This window comes from Prionailurus bengalensis, chromosome B3 (genome assembly GCF_016509475.1).
Source record: "Prionailurus bengalensis isolate Pbe53 chromosome B3, Fcat_Pben_1.1_paternal_pri, whole genome shotgun sequence".
NCBI classification, from domain to species: Eukaryota; Metazoa; Chordata; class Mammalia; order Carnivora; family Felidae; genus Prionailurus; species Prionailurus bengalensis.
In genome coordinates this window covers 51,985,139-52,009,237 of record NC_057355.1, presented here as the reverse complement: position 1 = coordinate 52,009,237, position 24,099 = coordinate 51,985,139, and the positions used below count along the sequence as shown (strand labels likewise).

General features: G+C 37.8%; 1 protein-coding gene across 2 annotated transcripts; it reads right to left on the bottom strand.

Annotated features, from left to right (window-relative positions):
- Positions 1-1,543: 1,543 nt before the first annotated feature.
- ARPP19 (cAMP regulated phosphoprotein 19) lies at positions 1,544-23,976 on the bottom strand. 2 transcript variants are annotated; one of them, XM_043555395.1, is made up of 3 exons: positions 23,695-23,976; positions 10,720-10,842; positions 1,544-5,708 (listed from the first exon to the last, which is right to left on the bottom strand). In XM_043555395.1, exons 1-3 carry the CDS (start codon positions 23,737-23,739, stop codon positions 5,538-5,540), a joined length of 339 nt encoding a protein of 112 aa, XP_043411330.1. In that variant the 5' UTR covers positions 23,740-23,976; the 3' UTR covers positions 1,544-5,537. The 2 variants fall into 2 exon arrangements, with proteins under 2 accessions (XP_043411330.1, XP_043411331.1); XM_043555396.1 differs by lacking the exon at positions 23,695-23,976 and adding an exon at positions 10,940-11,030.
- Between the last annotated feature and the right edge of the window lie 123 nt (positions 23,977-24,099).

The following is a 24,099-nucleotide window of genomic DNA, read 5'->3' as shown; positions in this document are numbered from 1 at the left end:
CAGTACTGCAAATGTATTTTCCTTATGATTTTCTTAACATTTTCTTTTCCCTCGAAGTATGTAATACATATAATATACAAAATGTTAATCAACTGTTATCAGTAAGGTTTCCAGTCAAAAGTAGGCTTACTTAGTTACATTTTGGAGGAGTCAAAAGTTTTATTTGCGTATTTTCCACTGTGCAGAGGGCCACGGACTTAACCTCTGCACTGTTCAAGGGTCAGCTTCACATCAGTAGACAAAGTCATTAAAAACATTAGCTTGAATTCTCAGGTATACCAATTTCAGTGATGTGAGGTTTAGGAGAAAAAAGCTCTTTGACACTTCCTCATTCAGAGAATTATTGAGTATAAAGACTTACCTCAATGAAGGAAAGGCCAGATACAGCTGAGACAGCATTCTCTCTCTGCATCCATGTCCTTAATCTGGTTTTCCACTTACATGTCCAACCCAATACTTCATTTTTTATTAAGCATTTGAGTATATATAAACTGCTTGGGATACAATAATGAATTAAATCTCCCTCTAAGAAAGTTAAAAGTTGAGCAGAGATCAGAATGAAATAGAGCCAGCCAAGCTATGAATCCAGGGAAATGTCTAGTGGAAAAGAAATATGTCAAGCATAGGGCAGAAATAAGCTTCGAACATTTTTAAGTGGTTATTAAGAGTGGAAGCCAGGAAAGGTATAGAAGCACAACATGGACAAGAGAGCAGGAGCAGAAAGTGATGTGTTAGGAACCACAGAAAGTGTTCAGCTAATATTAATCAGGGGTATGGTGCCAGCAATGGAGAGAAATCAGCAAATTCAGTATGTATTGGTGACTATTGGTCACGGCCTCTGAGCAATCACATACGACTCCAAGTTCATTTGAGTACCTGAGTAGATAAATGCATGGTGTTATCATTTACCAACGTCTGGGAAGAAAAAACAATGTGGAGACAAATCACAAGTTCTTCCTTGACATGCTATGTTCTCCAACCAAACTTCCTTATTCAGCCCACATTTCCCCAAGTCCTTGCCTATTTGAAAACAATATCCCCTCTACCTAAAATGATCTTCTAGCTCCCTTGCCCCCCCTCCCAACCCATGCCTACAGTAACCCATCTCTCAAAATTCTCTCCTCTATCACTCATCCCATTTATCCCCGACATTGAATAACTCATTCCTCTGGACTTCCTGGAACTTTATTTCTACCTCTCTTAAGGGATGTAACACCTTCTACCTTGCATTAAATATTATGGAAGTTCTCAGAATGTAAGCTCCTTGTCTAACCCATCTTCTGTTTCTGACATTATTGTAAGAGTGTTTTATTTTATACATGAGATGAAGACTTGCAATGTGCAAACATTTAACATTATCTTAATCACAAAGCCTTTACAAACATCAGATTGCTAGAATCTCATTATCACACATGATTTAAAACAAAACTTAGACTCTAACAAAATTCTTTCTGCATTTAGTAGCTGAAATCTAAAGGTATCGACTTCAGAAAATATTCTGAAAAACAGTAACATTTAAATAAGACAAAAACTGCAAATTATATCAATAGAAATTAAGCAGATCAATTTATTTTTTTGTGTATTTCACAAGTATAATTTTGGAAGGGCTATTTGACAAATTTCAGCATTAACTGCCAACTCTATAGACATGTTCAACAAAAAAGGCATTTACTCTTGGCCCTTTTAACACAGGCAAAGTGTCATACTGCATCACAAATGAGATGCAATAACAGATCTGAGGCCTTATTAATTAGGTGTTTTCTTTCAAATGCAATTTGGTTGGTAAGTAACATAATACAAATATACATTAATGGTTTCATGACCACCAGCGAATACAGAATAAAACCCACAGGTCTACCTACTTTAAAGGCCCAGACTAGTAAAACAGTATTAAAATCAGTGTTTTTAAATCCTTAGATTAACAATCCTGGAATGAGATTTCTTTTCTACAAGGAGTGGTGGAGAGTCAGGGGGAGAAAGGATATGAGGGAAGACTGGCAGTGCATACGCTGAGTTGTAGAGTTGGGACAGTCACTCAAATTAGTCATCCAGATTAGGGTAGTGTTTTAGAAAATTAAAAATGTGTCCTTAATTGTGGCATTTTGGTAAGGATATTCAAGGTTGACACTTCATCAGCACTAAACATTTAACAAACACCATCTGGAGGCTTAAGAAGCAAGGATGTGGGGTGAAGTACAATGAGGTGAAAAAGGAAAATGAAAAGTACAAGAAATGTGTTTGAATGCTGGGGAGGGAAAAGGCCACCAAGAGAAACTTGTTTTAGTTGCCACTCGGGTGTGCTCTTCCTATAGGCTCCCAGCCCCTGGATCACCAAACATCAAGTTTACAGCACAATTTAAGTAGAGATTACATTTCAGCTTTGATAAAACCTAATTTTGATTGAGAAAGAATGCATGTCCGATTTAGTAAAAAGTATCAATACTCAGAGGTATGGTTTTGTTACATCAAGTAAAAAGAGCAACTAATTCCAACTTTTGAAGTAATAACAAGTAAAGAGAAGCTTCACCAGGCCTGTCTTGATGAATAGTTACGACTTATTTTTAGGTCAGCAGCACAGGAGTATTGAATAACCTGTAAATAGACTGTAAACATGCTACTGCCAGTTCATCAAAACAATCCAACAATCCTTACTATCCCAACATGCCAAGAACTACAATTGTGTTAGTCAGATATAGCCTTCAAAAATGAAATGTTCCTCAAACAGTACTACCAAAGTAAGAGCTACTAGACATGAAACAGGTACTTTATTTCAGATTTAGCCAATTTTCATCAAGTATTTGTTATCATGAACTTCAGTTCACTTCAACAGTCATTTGCATTAAACAGGACAATTAGCCATTTTTCAAACCACAACTCTGAAATTAGAGAAATGGAGAATTAAGCTCATCTAGTCAACATCTTCATTCAAGCAATGGTGAAACAATTTGCAAATATATCTTAAATAAACTGAGATTTGAGGCAGAACAAAAAATAGAAAAATTAAAAGCCTCTATATTCCAAGCACCAATAATGGAGGCTAAGCTATTATACCTACAAAGTCTTATTGACAGGTCTTTCCCTAATGGAAAATCCTGACACTTTAAGCACTGTGACTTTACAGAAGGCAGGTTGGTTTAATGAGGAAACTTACTTTTAATAAAAAGACAATCAACAGTATTTTATTTTGGGCACTTACTCAGTATTTCACAGATCCTCAACAAGTTTTGAGGTAGGTTAAATATTAGCATTATACTTTACAAAATAAAACTTAGGCAAAGGTTGTATCATTTGTTGTAAACTACAGCGTCCTAGAGTCCTATCATGGTCAAGAATAACATGGTTTCCGTGATCTTTCAGATTAATCTTCTCTGATGTAAATTTAGTGGTGACAGCTTGCAAATAGTCACAAAAAAAAAAAAAAAAGGAATACATATTACAGAAATTCTACTTTGGGGTATTCCATAATTCTTAAATGGATCCTACAATGATTATATATAGTGGAATAACCTACTTGCTCCCATAACAAATATATTTACATATGACTGACCCTTAAAATTACAAACTAGAACATTACTGATTTCACTGCTTTTCTGCCTTTTGGGGGTAGGTGGAGAAGGAAGATAATCAGCAAGCCTTACACAGCGCTAGGCAGCCTTTAAGTGCAGGTGCTGTGCTCAAGGCACCATTTACAATGATTTGGGGTCATAGGAAAGCAAGTATACAGATGGAGCCAAGATCTAGAAAAGATGCCTAGATCCCAAAAGAGGGATGCCAATGCAAGTCAAAGACAAAGAAAAAAAATGCTATCATCTCAGGCTACTGATCTTCAATGTCATGCTATAGCATTACAACACCAATGGGAAGAGCTCCTAAAAGAGCAGTAACTATATCCCAATAAAGTCTGTTAATTAAATTCTTACTATCTAGATAAATCACAAGTAAAATTAAATTGGTATTTTATTAAAATGACATCTACAGAAGTAAAATATCTAAATATTTTAATACGAGTATGTTCCACCTATCACGTAAATGATTCTAAGTGTCTTAAGTCTAATTCACTTATTAGCTCATTAGAATTACTTAAAATTATTTACCAGAATTCAGCTCATCCTGACATGAGTTCCTGGGCCACGCTGCTCAAGTAAATGTTTCAGTATAAAGTTCCTTTTATTTAAACAAGTGTCAAATATTAGTAATACAGGATTAAGAATGGTTAATTAACAACTAAGAAATTATAAGAAAAACATCATTCTGTTATAAAATATAGCATTCAGCAGAGTAAATTTCAAGAGTGAGGATAGACACCTAAGCTTCTGAAGACTGAACAGCACGGGTGAACAAGATTTGAGTCAAAGCAGCAAGAAAAAAAGGAGGGAGGGGCCACAGGAGGCAGAGTATCGAAGCCTTTTATTCTAGTGTTCCCCAAATTGACTGTGGAAGTAAAAAGTTTCTACATTAAAAAAGTTTATATAAATTACATGAATTGCAATTTTCATAAAAGTCAAAATGAAATGTTCTGCATAGGACAAAAGATATGCCTAAGCAACATATCATATCTGCACAAGGCCACTGAATGTCATGGATATTAATAACAAATGAAAAAGCTTAAGTCTATGACAGACTAAGCAAAGATTTCAGTTTAGTATTCTATAAGCCCAAGACTGTAAACTACTCTTACTATACAAAAGCTCTAATGACGTACAGAGTTTTGTGTAGGAACTCTTGTGCTTCTGGTTGGCACATCATCTGCTTTTTAATATGTGAAATTAATACAGACATTTGTGAGAGGTTGTGCAAAACTATTGTATTTACAAAAATGGCACAAAAGTGAATTCAACAGTCAATGCACATGCACACTTCATTCACATCTTCAACAAAAGATACTCTAACACTATAGAATGGAATAAGAATACTAGCTTCAACGGCAGCTGTTAAGCACTAGAGTCACATAAGTTACACCAGAATGGGCAAATATTGCCCAAGTAAAATTCTATTGTTAAAGCTGAAACAGGTTTAAGGCCATTCAAGTTCAAGCAGAGATACAAATCTTTCAGAGCCCCATCTATTTTTGTTTGAAGAATGTAACCTTTCTTCCAACTTGTGGTCTTAAACTTCTGTTTTACAAAATCCAAAAGGAAAATACAGAAGAAATCAATACAATAGAGGTTATATTAAATAAGAGTAACATACAAAGCTATAATTAAGATGAGTTAAGGAAAGCCAAAACATTACAATTGTAAAACTTGCTTGTTACTTGTTGAAACAGTCCTACACTAGGAGTTAGGTAATATATACAATTATTTTCAAGTAGATTACTTTATGTTGCTCTAACATGTTCTCTTTATCAGTGCACTGTTAAACTAATCAAAAACTCTACACATGTATATTCCCTTACAATAGCAGCACACACTACCGCTACCTGCAAAGCTGTCATTCTGAAATGACTTAGTGAATGAAAGGAAATAAAAAGCAGAGAAAGTAACATATTAAGGAGAAAAAATGGGAATTGAAAGATTCATGCAGTTCAGCTCTTTTAATCAGCCAGCCAGCTTGCTAGCAACAAGGGATGGTTTCCGCTGAGGAAGGTCCTGTGGAGTGGGAATGTGGTCACCAGTGACCTCTGTCTTATCCGGAGCTGCAGTAGGAAGCTGCTTGTTCTTCATTTTTGCTTTAGCCATGTTGTAATCCCCAGAATCAAAATATTTTTGCTACAAGGGGAAAAAAAAAAAAAATTCAGACTGGAGTTTAAAACTTTCATATTCAATCACACTGAATTTAAGATGTAGATGTAACCCTCAACTGTCAATATAAAATAAGCTAATCTAAAAAAATTTAAACAAAAACATTAACATGAAATAGCACAACTTTCAATTACTAACATAAAAACCAGAAATTCTTGCTTAAATTATTTGGAAAATAAAAACACTTAATTCACCATCTTGCATTTAGGATGTGCCACACACTTTCAATTATTAAAAACATTATTTATAGCTCCTGTCACCTAGGATGAATATTCCTAAAAGGATTTAAAATCATTTATTTGAGGGAGGCTAGGGTGGCTCAGTCAGTTAAGCGTCCAACTCGGTCTCAGCTCAGGTCTTAATCTCAGGGTTGAGAGTTCAAGTCCTAAGTTGGGGTCCACATGGGGCATTGGAACCTACTTAAAAAAAATTATATATATATAAAAATAAAATCATTTATGTGAATGAAAGCAATTTAGTAAGATAAAAATTAAGGGTAAAATATAAATGCTAGGGTGACAAGAAAACTCATTAGAAATTATCACTTAAAATGTACATCCTTATCCCACACTTCCATATTTCACTTAAGACACTGAAGAAATACAACTTTTTATGGTAGAGGAATAAGGTAGCAATGATACCCTATTATCACTAAAATAGAAATTGCAAGGAGAGCTAAATATCAACCTTCATATAGCTAATCTACAGGAGTTATCTGTTCCAGAGTAAAAACATACAAACCTGCCTGGTTTCCAACTTCTACCTTTCATGTTTAACCTACCTTTACGGACTGCTTACTATACCTGAGGCACTGTGTGAATCCTTGAGATACAAAGATGGACAATAGTCGAGTATTCCAACCATTATACTGTTTTAAGTACACAAGGTGCTACAGGTGCTCAAAAGAGAGTAACTTAACCTTTTAGAGTAGGCAAGAGGGAATAGTCCAGCAATGAGATGAGCACCTCACTGACAAAAGGAGAAAGGGGGAAAAATTCTCTTTGAGACTTCAGGGATATCTCATATGGTAAATGAAGTAGCTGGGAATTCACAGCTTGGTCTAAGACTGTTGAGTGGCCTGGGAAAAGGTCTCAGTGGCTGCCTCCCTGAAGGGACTATTATTCTTTGATAAGACAGCTCAGGCCTAAAGCCAAAGGGTCTAAAGCTAGAAACTGCTACTATACACTTAACACACTGAGCAATTAACAAGGAAACTTGGGCCAGACCCTACTAAAGCTTGCTGCAGCTTTATTTCTACATGTTTTAAAATGAGTATGGTGCTCCTGGGTGGCTTAGTCGGTTAACCATCCGACTTTGGCTCAGGTCATGATCTCACGGTTTGGTTCATGGGTTCGAGCCCTGCATTGGACTCTGTGCTGACAGCTCAGAGCCTGGAGCATGCATCAGATTCTGTCTGTCTCTCTCCTTCTCTCTCTGCCCCTCCCCTGCTTGCACTCTCAAAAATGAATAAAGGTAAAAAAATAAATAAAAATAAAAATAAAAATAAAAATAAAAATAAAAATAAAAATAAAAATAGAGTATGGTGGGGGCACCTAAGTGGCTCAGTTGGTTGAGAGTCTGACTTCAGCTCAGGCCAAGATCTCAGGGTTCATGGGTTCGAGCCCCACCCATGTTGGCCTCTGGGCTAACAGTGCAGAGCCTGCTTCAGATTCTCTGTCTCCCTCTCTCTGCCCCTGTCCACTCGAGTGAGCTCTCTCTCAAAAATAAACATAAAAAAAATGAATAGGATGAAAAAAAAATCTCAGAACTTCTGAGTATCATATTAGAGAGCTTCTGCATATTAGAGAGCTACTTCTGAAATTAGGTAGCTTTTTTTTTTTTTTTTCAACGTTTATTTATTTTTGGGACAGAGAGAGACAGAGCATGAACGGGGGAGGGGCAGAGAGAGAGGGAGACACAGAATCGGAAACAGGCTCCAGGCTCTGAGCCATCAGCCCAGAGCCTGACGCAGGGCTCGAACTCACGGACCGCGAGATCGTGACCTGGCTGAAGTCGGACGCTTAACCGACTGCGCCACCCAGGCGCCCCTGAAATTAGGTAGCTTCTAGGGCAGAACAAAGCAGACTGCCAAATTCTTTCTCAATAAAAAACACAAAAGGAAAAATTTAATATACAGTGCAAATTTTAGGCAGACTGTCCCCATTGTAATAAAGTCAGTTTCTAATGATCCTATTAACCCTGACATCTAAAAAATTCAAAACTCTTTTAAAATAGTAAGAAATGATATAGTTGAATATAAGACTTCATTTCCCAATATAAAAGTGCTTATTCATTGACATTTTGGTATAATGCAAAATCATTCAAGAGTCCCTTCTCAAATTCTATTTCTTGATTCAAGCAGCATTTTCCCTTTCACAACCACTTACAATACCAATTCCAAAATACAAGATTTATAAATTCTGATTTGAAGATACTTAAAAATTCATAAATAGTTGAAGCTAGAGGAAAATTACAAAGATAACAGCCCAAATGTTGGAAGAATGGTTAAGCATAAATTATGCTGGAGATTAACAAAGGAAAAGTTTCCTAAACACTTAAGAGTCAATTCCAAATAATAATTTCATAGTCAAAGATGATTATATAATTTATTTCATAAATAAAACCATACCTGATGGGACCATTTCAAAATTAGACTTGATACAAATACATTCTACATAGCTATGCTCTCAATGAGTATGTTTCTCATTCTGCTTTTTCTATTTATCCCCTACATTATGGTATTTAGAATAATGCTCGTAAATAACTACAAAATATTCTATTTTGTTGACTTATTACAATTTAACTATTCCTCTGCTGCTGAACAGCGGTGCTGCTTCTAGTTATAAAGCTACAAATAGTATCTTCAAACTCGATTTTTTCCTTATATTGAATTATATTCTTAGATTAATTCACAAGAGATTATTCAAAGAATATGAACACTTCTATAAATCTTGATCCATATCCCTTTCCACAATGAGTATTAAATGCTACACATGGCAAAGAGAATATTAACTATATTCAACTTCAACCTTACCAGTGGTTATTATATTTTTCTAATTTACTTGTACATGTACTATGGTATGATCTAATAATTTACATTTCACTGATTTCCACCACGGATAAACATTTTTCTAACAGTTCTTCTGATGAAATATTTTACATAGGGGCACCTTAATGTTTTTATTGAATATCTGAAAAATCTTTTTTATGTACTACAGGTATTAACTATCATTTTTGTAACAATTTCCCCAATGAATTACTTCTCATGAAACAGAGATTTTACATTTTTATATATTTGGAATGATTCCAACCTGCCATCCTATTATTTCAAAGCTGTGAATGTTATTCTTTCGTAAGACAAAGAAAATTCTGTATTTTGCCACTTTTAAAACTAAGAATTTATTTAATATATAATTCTGTAAAAATTGTTATTAGGTGAGCTTTATTTTTTCTTTTATAGGTAATCTCTATGCCCAACACAGGGCTTGAACTCACAGAGTTCAACTCACAGAGATGAAGAGTCACACATGCTACCAACTGAGCCAGCTAGGATGCCCCGTTAAAATACTCTCTTGGTAAAAAGACAAACAGTGTATGATTTGACTTACATGTGGAATCTAAAAACATTAAACTCACAGAAACAGCAAAATGGTGGTTGCAGGGGTGGAGGAGTGGGGGAAATGGGGAGATACTGGTCAGAGGGCACAAACTTTCAATTAGAAGATGAATAAGAAGTTCTAGGGATCTAATGTACAATAAGTTAACAGTACTGAATTGTACACTTGAAAGTGCCTGGAAAGTAGAGCTTTAATGTTCTCACCATAACAAAAAAATGGTAATTATGTGAGGTAAGGGATGTGTTAACTAACCTTACTGGTCAACATTTTACAATATGTAGGTGTATCAAATCATCACATTGTACACAGTAAACTGTTGTATGTCAATAGTATCTCAATAAAGCTGGGAAAAAACAGCCTTTTGCAATTTGGAGAAAATAATCCATATGTAACTATTGCCAATACCTACACATATAAACATACATATACATACAAACATGTTTTTACTAAGCAAGCAGCAGATACCAGTATATTCAAGGTATTTATTTTAGTAAACTCATGATTTGGCACCTGATTCTATTAACAATTCTTTTCTTTCCCTGTTCCCTGTAAGGTAAATAATTTAAATGTACTTAAACCAAAGATGGAGTCCTTTAATTTTTTACAAAGGAGTTAGAAAGAAAACCTAAGGAATAAGCATGTAGCAGTATCTCAATTCAGATCTCATTATTGAGCAATAATGGTTTATGCCTCACAAAGAATTAGTAAGATTTTGAAAAAATATTTTCAGTAATCTCAACTACTAAAATTACCATGTATAAGTTGTATTAGAGTAACTCTGTAAAATGTATTATGTAAAGGAGATAATAAGCTCTGCCTTTACAAGTGATCATTTCATCCAAATAAAAATTATTTTTAGCCTTTGCATGGAAATCATCTTTAAAACAAGTAAAAGTTAAAAAATATTGGCAGAAGGATAAATGCCAGCTTCTGGATAGTCGCTGCTTTTGGAAAGAAGGGTGGGTGGGGTGGGATAAAGGAAAGAAGGGGGCAGGGGATATATACATACATGTGGTAGGTTTCAACTATATCTACATTTTCTTTCTTACAAAGATAAAACTGAAGTAAATATGGCAAAATATATTAAATCTGGGTGGTGGGTACATGAGTTCTGCTGTATTATTATCTGCACTTTCTACATGCTTGAAATAGTTTATAGTTAAAAGTGATGAGATGTACATTCTTATACAGATTTATAGAGTAAACAATATAAAATATTGGAAAAAAATGATGTATATCTATGTATATATTTGTATCTGATAAAGTACAGAGTTACATACACACAGACACCCTTTCCATAATCGCAACTAGCACAATGAGTTCAGGGTTTAAGCATTTGAAGATTATATATAAGAACTTACCCCCTTCTGCAATCGTTTCCTTAAGAAATCCGAACCTCCAGGCTTTTGTCCCAAATGAGGATACCTTGCTTTTAATTTTGCTTCTTCAGCTTTCTCTGGACTAGTCACTTTATCTTCCATTTCCTGAAATAATTTAAAATAAATTACTCTCTATTACAATTCACTTATTTAAAATAATTCACCTTTCAATATCTGGACCCTGACTTCAGTTGTCAAATACCAAATAATGCAGCATCTGACTAAGAAATCAAGCGCAGAAGCTTTTAAAACATCTCTGTCTTGTTTTTCAAATGATCCATGTGATAGCTCTATTATAGCTGTGATGCACACAACACCCCACACACTGGATAAAAATATCAAGATAACTCAGCTCTGAAGTCTTGCTTGCCATTACTTTCCAGTTATGTATAATACATTTATAGTTAGTCACCTTCCATGGAACTCATCAGCTCTGTGCCTATATTTAGAGAACCATTTTAATGTTAAAATACAAGAGCTTTTTGAACTCCTATTAATTCAAATTCATGTATGACTGGGAAGCTCTGAGATTCTTTAATAGGAATTAACAACAGCTGATTTACCAGAAGATATTCCCTAACTCAATACAGAAGACCATGTATTTTTTATTTGTTTTTTAAAAGATTCTATTTTTTAAGTAATCTCTACACCTAATGTGGGGCTGAACTGGAACCCCAAGATCAAGAGTCGCATGCTCCACCAAGTGAGCCAGCCAGGTGCCCTGACCTTGGTATTTTTAAAGGGAAACATCATCTTTGTCAACCTTCATATTAATGTCCATTATTCCCTAATCTCCCCCTGTATTTAATGACATGCCAAAGGTCCCATTCTTTATCAAAAATGGGTTTTCTGACCAAATGATATAAATATTTTTAAGCCTATTCATTTTTTTTTTTTCTTCTTTAAAGTAATCTCTACAACCAATATGAGGCTTGAACTCATGACCCTGAGATGAAGAATTGCATGCTTGGAGCGACTGCGTGGCTCACTGAAGTGTTCAACTTCAGCTCAGGTCATATCTCCTGCTAGTGGGTTTGAACACAGAGTCAGGCTCTGTGCTCACAAGCTCAGAGTCTGGAGCCTGTTTCTGATTCAGTATCTTCCTTTCTCTCTCTCTGTCCCTCTTATGCTCGTGCTCGGTCTCTCAAAAATAATTAAATGTTTTTTTAAAAAAAAAAAAAAAAAAAGAGAGAGTTGCATGCTCTTCAGACTGAGCCAGCCAGGAACCCCTGAGCCTATTCACTTCTTTTTTTTTTTGTTTTTTGAAAAGCATACACGATTTATTTAATACAAATTTTATGTGATACAGAAGATTTCATAAGGATGAAGACCAAACAAACAATTTAAACCTGACTTTTATGCTAGATTTGAACAAAAGTACAGAGAAAATGAAAAAATATGATAGGACAAAAAGGAGTATGAGCTGAGAGTGGTAAATAGAGGAAAACAGCAAGGCCTATTTGCTCATTTTGCCCAGTGTCCCTCCATCTTTGGAGATAAGTAACCCACTGAACCAGCCTCAGTCCTGGGAATAGGTCAGTCCTTTCAAACAGTTATTTCTCATTTCAGGAGGTGGTGGTAAAGATGGGAATAGATACTCATCTGCAATAGTTCTGTATATGGTATGAACAATCAGGCATTTTAAAAAGGGACATTTCTCTTGCACTGACTTTTGTCAGTTTTCCCATGATCCCATCTGCAGACTCTGGAGTAAGTGGGGTGTCTTAGCCACCTCTTCATGGTCAACAGAAACTATTTGTCAAGTTGAAAAGGCACTGACTCTTTCCATTCTCTCTCCTCTTCATTCCCCCTTCCAAGGGCATGTGGTCTTCCCACCTGGGGCACGAGGTGGTGGCAGGGGGAGGAGGTGAAGCAAGGGGCTCCACGAGGTGGAGCAAGAGGCCTCCACTCAAGCTTATTCACTTTTAACACCAGTCTTGATACAGTCTATTTTCTTTCAAAGAGCCATATTTTATAGGGAAGCAACGTTTATGACTGTATGGTAAATACTGAAGAAGAAAGAATGAATCAAGAAAAAGTTGCCCTAATAGGCGATGCTGGGCAATGGCAAGGTACACACACCTTCCAGCTAATGGACGCTTTTCTGCATACCAGCTAGACAAAATCACACACCTTTGCATATCTCGATTCTTGCAGGTTATTTGCAAATGTCAAAAAGCAGAAATGTTATATCCATAAATGTCAAGCCTAGTATTCTTGTACAGCAAACAAATTACTTATGCCCAAAATGACTTAATATGATTTTTGCATTTATTTTTCAAAATTATATTCATACATGCTTTATAACTAGCTCTGTTCACCTTATACATTGTATTTCCTTCATCTTGACCAGGAACCTCATTTGTTACTACGTCTTCTCATTTTTAGTCTTAGAGGATTTTGATATTAAAACTGCTGCTGCTGTCAAATATGCTTTTTCTATGGGGCTTCCTTTATATGTATGCTCCTTTCTGCTTCAAGTGTTCTACCTTCCTCCTTTTTTTATGCTACAGTTTCATGCATCTATTTAGATTTTCAGTCTAAGACATCACCTCACTTGATGTACACAAAATTCAACTATGCTGCCAGAGAGACTCTAAACAGTATGAGTGGTGATCCTGCCAGTCATCCCATTCAAGAAGAGTATGCCTCAGAGAGCTCAAGTGTAAGGTGTGTGATGCCAACCTGCCGTTTCCATGATGATCTCACTCCTGGGCCTCTTTCAGAGTTTTAGCATAGTGATGTTCTATTTATCATCTTAGTATTTAAAAACTCAGTCCCTACATACAAGTCTGCTACCTCAGCTATAAACTGAAGAATAAACCCAGACATCTGTTCAACCACTGGATTAAAGTGACTACTTGTCCTACTGAGAATTGATGGGGCTGTTTCCACTATTAGGGAATCATGGATTATGACTTCATTGGAGTTTTTCAAGAGTAAATTTAGTTATATGCTATTCCTGCCTTACTAACTTTAGAATATAACCCCTGTGTAAGGTATGACTGTATTGAACTCATCACAAAAGGTAGAGAAATATTGTAAATTTAAGGTTACCAGTTTAGTGCAGGAAGATGGGCGGGGTCACTGCAGTTTGTCCAGCTGTATTCACATCAGTGCTACTCAGACGGAACTGGGAGAAGGAACCTACTCTTGGGTCCCTCTGTACAGTTGTGTTTTTTAAATTGGTTAACACTGAATTTGGATGTTAGTTGAAAAAGACTGTAACTTGATTTACAGCCTTTGAGTCCTTGCACATTCAAAAAAAATTTTTTTTTAGTGTTTATCTGAAGCTGGCTCCAGGCTCCGAGCTGTCAGCAGAGAGTCCAATGCTGGGCTCAAACCCAAGCACCGTGAGATCATGACCTGAGCTGAAGTCGGATGCTTAACCGACTGAGCCACCCAGGCACCCTCTTGCACATTCAAATTAAAGAGTGTCAAGAAAGTCCTACATTTCCACTAAAAACATCCAGCTTTCTTGGACCTGCCTGGGAAATAAAGGCTCTCCACTTCCTTTGTTTGATTTGAATTATCAGTTCTTTATATTTAAGAAAAATTCCTTAACATTTCTGGTATAGAGGTAGCAACTTTCCCTAATTTCCAGTGTTTCTGCAGGTTTCCCTTATTTTATATAAGAGAGGGGAAAAAGTTACACATAATACACAATCGTATCTGGCATTCCCTTATTTTCTTAATAAAGAATATATTCACGGGGCGCCTGGGTGGCGCAGTCGGTTAAGCGTCCGACTTCAGCCAGGTCACGATCTCGCGGTTTGTGAGTTCGAGCCCCGCGTCAGGCTCTGGGTTGATGGCTCAGAGCCTGGAGCCTGTTTCCGATTCTGTGTCTCCCTCTCTCTCTGCCCCTGCCCCGTTCATGCTCTGTCTCTCTCTGTCCCAAAAATAAATAAACGTTGAAAAAAAAAATTAAAAAAAAAAAAAAAAGAATATATTCACATATATGTTTATACATGATATATACTACTCGCGTTCAATTAAATCGAGTTAGGTTACTATAAAATACGTCTGGGCAAATAGCATTTACAGAAGTATTGTTTAGGTTTAGAATGGATCTATATAATGTGTCCTAGAAAAAACAAAGTCAATCACTGAACTTTCTTGCCAAATACATAGCACAAAGTTAAGCGTCTGCAATCTGCAACTTTGTAGCTGGATTCAGAATTTCAGCTGCATTTAATACCAAAAGGGGGAAAAATATGACCAAAGCTGTATTTTTAAAACACAGTATATACCATCAACACATCTATAATATTTTTCATGGATCATACAGAAACGTTCTTAACCTTTTGCAAATGTACAGTTATAGGACCTTACTGATAAGCAAGTTGAAATGCTTGGACTTTATGTAGAGTCAATTATAAATAACACATCAGGTGGCAGACTGTCCACTGGCATTCAGCCAACACTTACTCTTCTTTAAAACACTCCCCTGAATTAGTTAGAAGCCTGAAACTACCTTTCCCAGACTGAACTATTAGGTTCTGCTAATGGCACCTACACCAGATTAAAAAACATGGGAGAAAGAATCCACTCTGTTCCTGGTGATGCGACCAACAATGTGAACACCAGCAATAGCCCGTGAGTTCCTGCAGGAGGGCATCAGGCAGACCATCAGGGGCTAGTGCAGCTGCTCCACGAGAGTATGTGCAGGGGATGGTCTGCTCAGAATAGTGCTCACTTATGCAGAGTCAACAGCTTTCTACAATCCGCACCTGTAGAAACATTATCTTCCCCCTTTATTCCTCCATCCCTTCTAATAATTTGTAACCTAATTCCCTAAATTACAACCCTTTCTGTTTGAAATACCCAAAGTGGTTTCTACTGTCCAGGACAGAAGCCGTCGATAAAATCAGGTAAAATAAGCAATTTATCCCTACAGTCATGTTAAAAAATGCAAAAGGCCACAATGACTGGTGTGACTGCATGTTTCTGGACATCCTTCAAAGTAACTCTTAAAACATTTATTTCAGCTAGAATCAAAATAAATCTTGAAAAAGGTTTGAGATATAGAAAGAAATAGCTAAGAGGGGCACCTAGGTGGCTCAGTCAGTTAAGTGTCCATCTTCGGCTCAGGTCATGATTTCATGGATCATGGCTCAGAGCCTGGAGCCTGCTTTGGATTCTGTGTCTCCCTCTCTCTGCCTCTTGTCCACTCATACGGTCTCTCTCTCTCTTAAAAGTAAATAAACATTTAAAAAAATTTTTTTAAAAAGGAAAGAAATAGCAAAGAAACTGAAATACATTAATGTACACTGACAAGCCACTTTAATAACTGCCCCCCAGCTTTGCTGAGATATAATCAACACATTCGCTTTTCAAATTTTAATATCTTAATATGCGAGGTTAAAAACAAAACAAAAGGAAAACAAACAAAAGGGGAGGCTGACTGGCTCAGCTGGCAGATCATGCAACTCTTGATCTTAGGGTTTTGAGTTCAAGCCCCTCATCAGGAGGAGCATTTACTTTAAAAACAAATAAAAAACAAAAATACTACATAACACAGTTTAAGTGTTCTATGGTCCACATTGTTTACTAATTTTACATTTTGTTTAATTAAGAATGTATGATAAAATTTCAAGGGGAAACAATTACATAACAGAAATGAAGTATGTAATTTCCATACTAACAGTAGAGGTAAAATGGAAGAAGAAAAATCAATCATGAGGGGAAAAAAACCCAAAAGCCTGGGAGGTCAAGAGATAAGAAAAAGAAAAAGAAAAAAAAAAAAGAAAAGATAGGGGGCCAAAAAGCATTAGGGATGCAGAGAATCTAAATATTCATGCCTCTGATAAAAAGCCTCAAAATATATAAAGAAAAAATTGACTGAATTACAGTAACTGACAAGTCTATCAGTACAGATTTCAATACACCTTCCTCCATTATTGATAAGTGAAAAAGACAAAGTAGTCAAGATATCGTATTTTATTTCTGCACCCAATAGTTAGGAAATGTATATTCTTCTCAAGCACAATGGAAAAATTGACTAAATAGGCTATAAAATAAGCCTTAACCATTTTCATCCAAATGACCATCTATGACTACAATTCACAAGATCAAAAGTCAACAATAAAAAAATTTATATATCCCTATTCAGAAATTAAAATATGTACGTAACTAAAATAGCTTAAATCATTAAAACTCTAATGTGCACAGGGGCAGACGCCTGGGTGGCTCAATCGTTTAAGCATCAGACTTCGGCTCAGATCATGATCTTGGAGTCTGTGAGTTCAAGCCCCACATCGGGCTCTGTGCTGACAGCTCAGAGCCTGGAGCCTGCTTCAGACTTCGTCTCTCTGTGTCTCTGCCCCCCTCCACCTCACCGCTTGTGCACGCTCTCTCTCTCTCAAAAATAAACAAACATTTAAAAAACAAACAAAACTGCAATGTATATAAGCTTAAAAAATATATTACTAAAATAATTCATGGTTAATAAATAATGGGAATTAAAAAAGAAACACATGGAACTCACTGATAAAAATTCTATACTTACCAAACTTGTAAGATTCAACAAATGTCCCTTAAGGGCATGTATTAAACAAGAAAACTAAAAGTCAATGAGCTATACATCTAACTTCAGTAGTTAAACAAAGAACAGAACCCAAAGAGAATGAGAGAAAATAAAAAGCAGAGGTTAATGAAATAAAAACCAAAGGGATCAACAAAATATGGAAATGACAAGCTTAACCAAGAAGTATTTTTAAAAATTCAAATCTGGGGGCAACTGCATAGCTCAGTCAGTTAAGTGTCTGGCTCTCGATTTCAGCTCAGGTCATGATCTCACAGGTTCACGGGTTCAAGTCTCCATCGGGCTCTGCATTGACCGTGCAGAACCTGCTTGGGATTCTCTCTCCCCCTCTGTCTCCCAGAATAAACTTAAGAAAAACTCAAATCTGTTTTCAAACTTTTATTCTCCAAGAAGCTTCTGTGTCATAGAGCAATTTTACTACTTTGTAAGGATTCATCAGCTAAGTAGTTTCTATGCTGATAATACCTTGGGCGGGGAGGAGAGTAGTAGAAAAAGGATCATTAGAATTCTAGAACATTTAACCATACACTACAAACTGGAGAAGCAGAAACCCAAAGATATATGCTTATAATATACAAAAAAATACTTAAAAACAGTATTTTAAATGAAGGTTATCTTCTTGACAAGTACATTTATCTTCAGTGTATACTCTATACCTAGCACATAGCTTAACATTTATTGTTTAGGCACTTGCATTTTTGTGAAATAGTCTACTGAAATATATTAGATGTCCCTTTTGTGAGTAGGTGGGGTATATGGCATAAAAACATAAAAAGAACATTCAAACAATTAAGGATTATTATGTCATGGACTGATAAGTCTGAATGATTAATACCACTTTTCCACCTTCAGCAGAGAAGTTACATAGCAACATCAGCAATAAAAATCTGGTAACTCTAAGCAAATTTTCCTCTATCTGCTCAGCAATATGTTCACTGACGCAATGATTGATAAATAAGTAGAAAAGATTAATGAAAGCCCAACAAATCCTTTGGGATATTGCCAGGAAGGTATCGGAACTGTTATCAACCTCTAGGGAAAAATACTGTGGTCCAATTAAGTCCCTGCTGCTTCCCTAGTGCCTGGCATTTAACAGGTGTTTAATAAAAGCCTACTGAATGAACAAACACAACATACTCCAATTGTTTCAATAAAGCTAAGAAACTTTCCAAACACCTGACAGCTTCACTATCAGCTTATCTTTGAAATATATCATGTTATAGTAGCAGACACAGAGGCAAGCCTAAGGCGCTGCTGTATATACAGCACATTTGATAAGGTAGCAACAAGAAACATTTTAAAACTTTTCTGAGGTTTACTTCTAGATTGCTGAGTATCAATGGTTGCACACAAACTAAACAAAGTTATGGTTTAAAAACTAAAATTAAAAACACTCTTGAGGGGCACCTGAGTTGCTCAGGCGACTGACCGACTCTTGACTTCTGCCCAGGTGTCACATGATCTCATGATTCATGGGTTCTGGGCTGGAGCCCTGCACTGGTTTCTGCACTGACAGTACGGAGACTGCTTCGGATTCTCCCTCTCTCTGTGCCCCTCCACTGCTCTCAGTCTCTCAAATAAATAAAATAACATTAAAAAAAAAAAACACTCTTAAGCCTTTTAGTTACCAAAGGTAGTGTTAAAATTGAAAATGTCAATACTAACTGCAATTTTCAAAAACTGGGAAAATGGGAAAGCAGTTTGTACCCACTCTTTAGTGATGATATATGGACGTAATAGTTCTCTTCCTTTTCTACTACTCACAAAAGCACCAGCATTATCTTTTAAACTGACAAAAATGTTTCAGTTGAGAGCCCCACTTCAGTTAGCTTCTTCCAAGACATCTTACTACCTTAATTTGATCAATATTGTAATAAAATCTCTAGAAAACCTGCTCTTCAGATCTTCTTTTTAAAAAACTTATAAGTGGGGGCGCCTGGGCAGCACAGTCGGTTAAGCGTCCAACTTTTGATCTCAGCCCAGGTCATGATCTCACAGTTTGTGGGTTTGAGCCCTATGTCAGGCTCTGCAATGATGGTGCAGAGCCTGATTGGAATTGTCTTTCCTTTTCTCTGCCCCTCCCCTGCTTGTGCTCTCTCTCTCTCTCTTAAAATAAATAAATAAACTGAAAAAAAAAACCCACTGGGGGGCACCTGGGTGGCTCAGTCGGTTGGGCGTCTGACTTCAGCTCAGGTCAAGATCTCATGGTTTGTGGGTTTAAGCCCCATTTCAGGCTCTGTGCTGACAGCTCTGAGCCTAGAGACTGTTTCAGATTCTGGGTCTCCTTCTCCCCTGCCCCTCCCACACTCATGCCCGGTCTCTATCTCTCAAAAATATTAAAAAAATTTTTTTTTAACTTAAAAGCAGTAATACACACACACACACGTGTTCCTTTATTCTCACTCAGATTTCTTAATTGGGTCTAAACAAAGGTTTTTATATTACTATAGTCTATTCTTCCCTCTTTCAAACTGCAGTACAAGCTTTGTTATTTGTATTAGACAGTACTTTGGCAATGGTTTCAAATGAAAAATTCTGAGAAAAATTCATTCAACCAGTATTTTCTGAACAATGAAATGAATGGAATGAATCAGGTAAGATAGGAGCAATGGGAGAAAAGATAAATAAAGGAGGATCCATGACTTTAAGATGTTCACAATGAAAATAGAATTATGTGTTTTAAGTCATCACTATGCCTCTTCTCACCCCAGGACAAGAGTGTACACCTGTCTGAGCTTAGTGTTATTCAAAGTGGAATTCACAGGTGATAGATCCATGAGGTCTCTGCTAAAATTTTTTTAATGTTTTGTTTTCACTTCAGTGATAATCCAGAAGGAAAAAGTTTAAGTATATACCAGCACATATGAATTGCCATCTCATATCTAAGTGCTACATGATTTCCATTTCAGCTTTCATTTATGAAGGAGACTGAGCAATACTACTCCAATTGTCCAGAAGAGTGAGAAAAGAACAGAGCTGAATTTAAAATGTAAATGATGTATTTTTGATCCTAGAATTAAATGATCACACAGATTACTCTTAAAAAGGACAAGTGAGGGGTGCCTGGGTGGCTTGGTCAGTTAAGTGCCCAATTTCGGCTCAGGTCATGATCTCACTGGTTAGTGAGTTTGAGCCCCATGTCGGAGTCAGCACAGAGCCTGGAACCTGCTTTGGATTTGGATTCTGCGTTTCTTCACTCTGCCCCTCCCCCACTCACATTCCCTCTCATGTCTTTCAAAAACAAACATTAAAAAAAAAGGACAACTGAGTCATCACATGACCTAGGGAAGCGTTAACTTGCCATACTCAAAATGCCCTGCCTGTAACAACTGCTACCACATTCTCAATACGTTGGAAATTTACTTTCGGCAAAATACTATGCCACAATGGATAATTCACACTAATTTTGTTTGTATTTTAATTTGTTTAATCTAAAATAAATTTTAAGTAATCTCTGTCCAATGAGGGCTCCAACTCACGACCCCAAGATCAAGAGTCGCATGCTCCACCAACTAAGCCAACCGGGTGCCTAATTTTTTAAATATTTTTGTTCATTTTTTGAGAGACAGTGTGAACAAGCAGGGGAGGGGCAGAGAGAGAAGGCCAGAGGCAGAATCCCAAAAAGGCTCTGCACTGCCAGCGAGGAGCACGACACAAGGCTTGAACCCAGAACAGTGAGATCATGGCCTGAGCCAAAACCAAGTCAGACGCTTAACTGAATGAGCATCCAGGCACCTCAATGTGTGTTTATTTGAGAGAGAGAGAGAGAGAGAGAGAGAGAGAGAGAGAAAGAGAGAGAGTGCTCGCAGGCACACATGCAGGTGAGGGGTAGAAAGAGAGGAGGAGACAGAGAAGACAAAGAATCAAAGTAGGCTCTACACTTATCAGCACAAAGCTAGACATGGGGCTTGAGCTCAGGAACTGTGAGATCATGACCTGAGCTGAAGTGAGATGCTCAATTGACTGAGCCATGAAGGAGCCCCATCCGTGTTTTAATTTTAAAGCAGTGTTAAAGAGGTATGTTTATACTTATTTTCATGTTTATACATATTTAATATCCCAATAAAAAAAAAGTGGCCCATACAGTTTTTCTTCTCTTAACAAGGGGCCTCCACTTCTCAGAGAAATAGTGACTTAGCCCTTGCTCCATGCAGTCTCATCTCTTTATGTTAATTTTTCAGAGGCAACAGGCCAACGTACCATAAAATTATAAAGGTGTTTTAGCTGAATGCTTTGGCTTTAATTGAAAGGTCAACTGGGTACACAGAGAATAATCCAATTTTTTAAGTCATCTATTCTTCCAAAATAGAAGAAACAGGTGATTTGGCCCATAGGAACACAGAAGTGACTCTGCACATTCTCCTCATGTTTAGGGATGGTATCCATGCTACGGGACACTTAACATCTACAGCCAATCCCTAATTCAAGAAGGGACATTATATTACCAACCCACTTTGGTATTAATGACAACAGACCTAAAACAAAAGGACTTGAGTTAAAATCTTAATGTAGACCTTTATGAAAACATTCAAGACATGTTTAATATTGTTAAACCTGATATTAGGTTGTTTCAAATAAAAGCATTTACCCGGTAGAAATCAACACTTTATACTTTGGCAACACACTAAAAATCTCATAAAAGGAAACTACATAGCACACCACGGTACATCAGAAGTCAAAACCAAAGTTGATGTCAGTGTTTAGGACAAGACAGCACACACATGGGTTTGTTGTTTTTGGGGGTTCTTAAATCCCAAGCAATTATGAACACAATAAATGTTTTTCAATAAATAAATGATATTTCATGTTATAGTTAGGATTGTAATCTTTTTTAAAAATTTTTTTTTTCAACGTTTATTTATTTTTGGGACAGAGAGAAACAGAGCATGAACGGAGGAGGGGCAGAGAGAGAGGGAGACACAGAATTGGAAACAGGCTCCAGGCTCCGAGCCATCAGCCCAGAGCCTGACGCGGGGCTCGAACTCCCGGACCGCGAGATCGTGACCTGGCTGAAGTCGGACGCTTAACTGACTGCGCCACCCAGGCGCCCCAGGATTGTAATCTTTAAACTATATTTCTGTCCTAGAAGTCCATGTTTTTGTAAAGTGTGAAAAATACCAAACATAATCTTCATTGGAATATCCCTGAATAATATGGTAACTTGGCCTACTACCTATGCAGTTTTCTTTTTTTTTTTTTTAATATTTACAAGTAACATAACAGAATCATTCAACTGAAGAAAAGTTACCATGCTTAAGAACATATGGAGTGGGTTTAGAACACTAATACACTAATCAAATTTCTAACCTGTTTAGGAGCATGAGGAGAACATGAAGCAGAAGGAGCCCTTACAAAGTCCAAGTACTAGACCAAATCCTATTTATAATAATGCCGTCTGACTTTTCAAGAAAAGGTGCTGGCAACTCTCCATAAACAATTTAAGAAACAATATATGGGCCTCTGTAGGCCAGCCACAAGTACCAAGGAGGGCAAGGCAGCAGAAATAATAATGGTGGAAGGGGCAAGAACTAGCAAAGACGAAACAAAGTCTTAACATTCGTAATTTGAATCATATTGATTTGTGGATTATTTTCCTACATCTGAAGGATGTTAGAAGTAAGTGTACAAAATATTCCTGTTGCTACAAAAATCCAGGTCAACTAAATTGGTAAAAAATTTTCAATTCCAAGCTTTTGGTTTTCAGTCAAATACCATATGCGGATCCCAGTGGCTCACATTTCTGAGCACACACTGCCCTAAATATTGTAAGTTACCCACGTCATTTAAGCCTCACAACAACTTTACAAAGCAAGTGTTATCAGCATTATTTTACAAATGAGAAGATTGAAAACTTGAAGAGTTTAGCGACTGGCCAAGGTTACGCGGCAAACTAGGACGGGATCGGAAACGCCAACCCTGGTCTAACTCGCCACCCGAACACGTGATACCGCCTTTGGAGTTAAAAGCATGCCGACAATACCAGTAGTTGGGAAGAGTTCGTTCTTCACGGAAAAATAAGACTTCCTACGCTAAGTGAGGCTCATGGAAAAACTTAGGTTCCACCACAAAAACGGGAGTCCTGGGCTCATTATGTACAGTCGAGCGTAAGGAAAAAGGCGACACACCGAGGCGCTGAGAAAAGGCAAATCTCGGCCAAGACTCGGACAATGCTCAAACTCCCACCACGCGGGCGCTAATCACCAGAGTTACGGCGGGCGGCAGGTCTGGGAGAACTCGGCCCTCACGGCGGAGGCGTCCAAGCAGCTCCAGCTCTCTCCACCAGGAACCCGCGGGCCGACTCAGGGCGCGCCCCTCCGCACACGGCGGGAGCAGGCCACCCGGCAGGCCCGGCCCGCAGAAGGCTCGCCTCTGGGCCTTCCGAGCCCCCGGGACCGCTCGCCGTGCACACTCACCTTCTGCTCCTCCGCGGAGGCTGCCTCGGGGACTTCCGCGGACATAGTGCTCCCTCTGCAAACGAGACGCCGGGAGAAGACGCGATTACCGGGGGGCCGAGGCCGCCCGGCCGCCGCAACGCCTCAGGCCCGCCCGCCCCCGCTCTCCGAGCGCCCGCTCGGGCAGCCTCCGCCCGGGAAAATGGCCGCCGCCTTATGACGACACGGAGCCTCGCGGCGCTCGGCGGCCACTGCAGCCCGCCGCGCCCCAGCCGCCCGTCCCGCACCGCGCCCCTACCTACCTTACCGCGCTTGTCCGACTCTGCGACGCCGAAGCACTTCCTTTCTTCCTTCAAAGGTCGCGGCTCGCACCTCACCTCACATCCGTCTGGCAGATGCTTCCTGGGAATTGTAGTTTATAAGTGG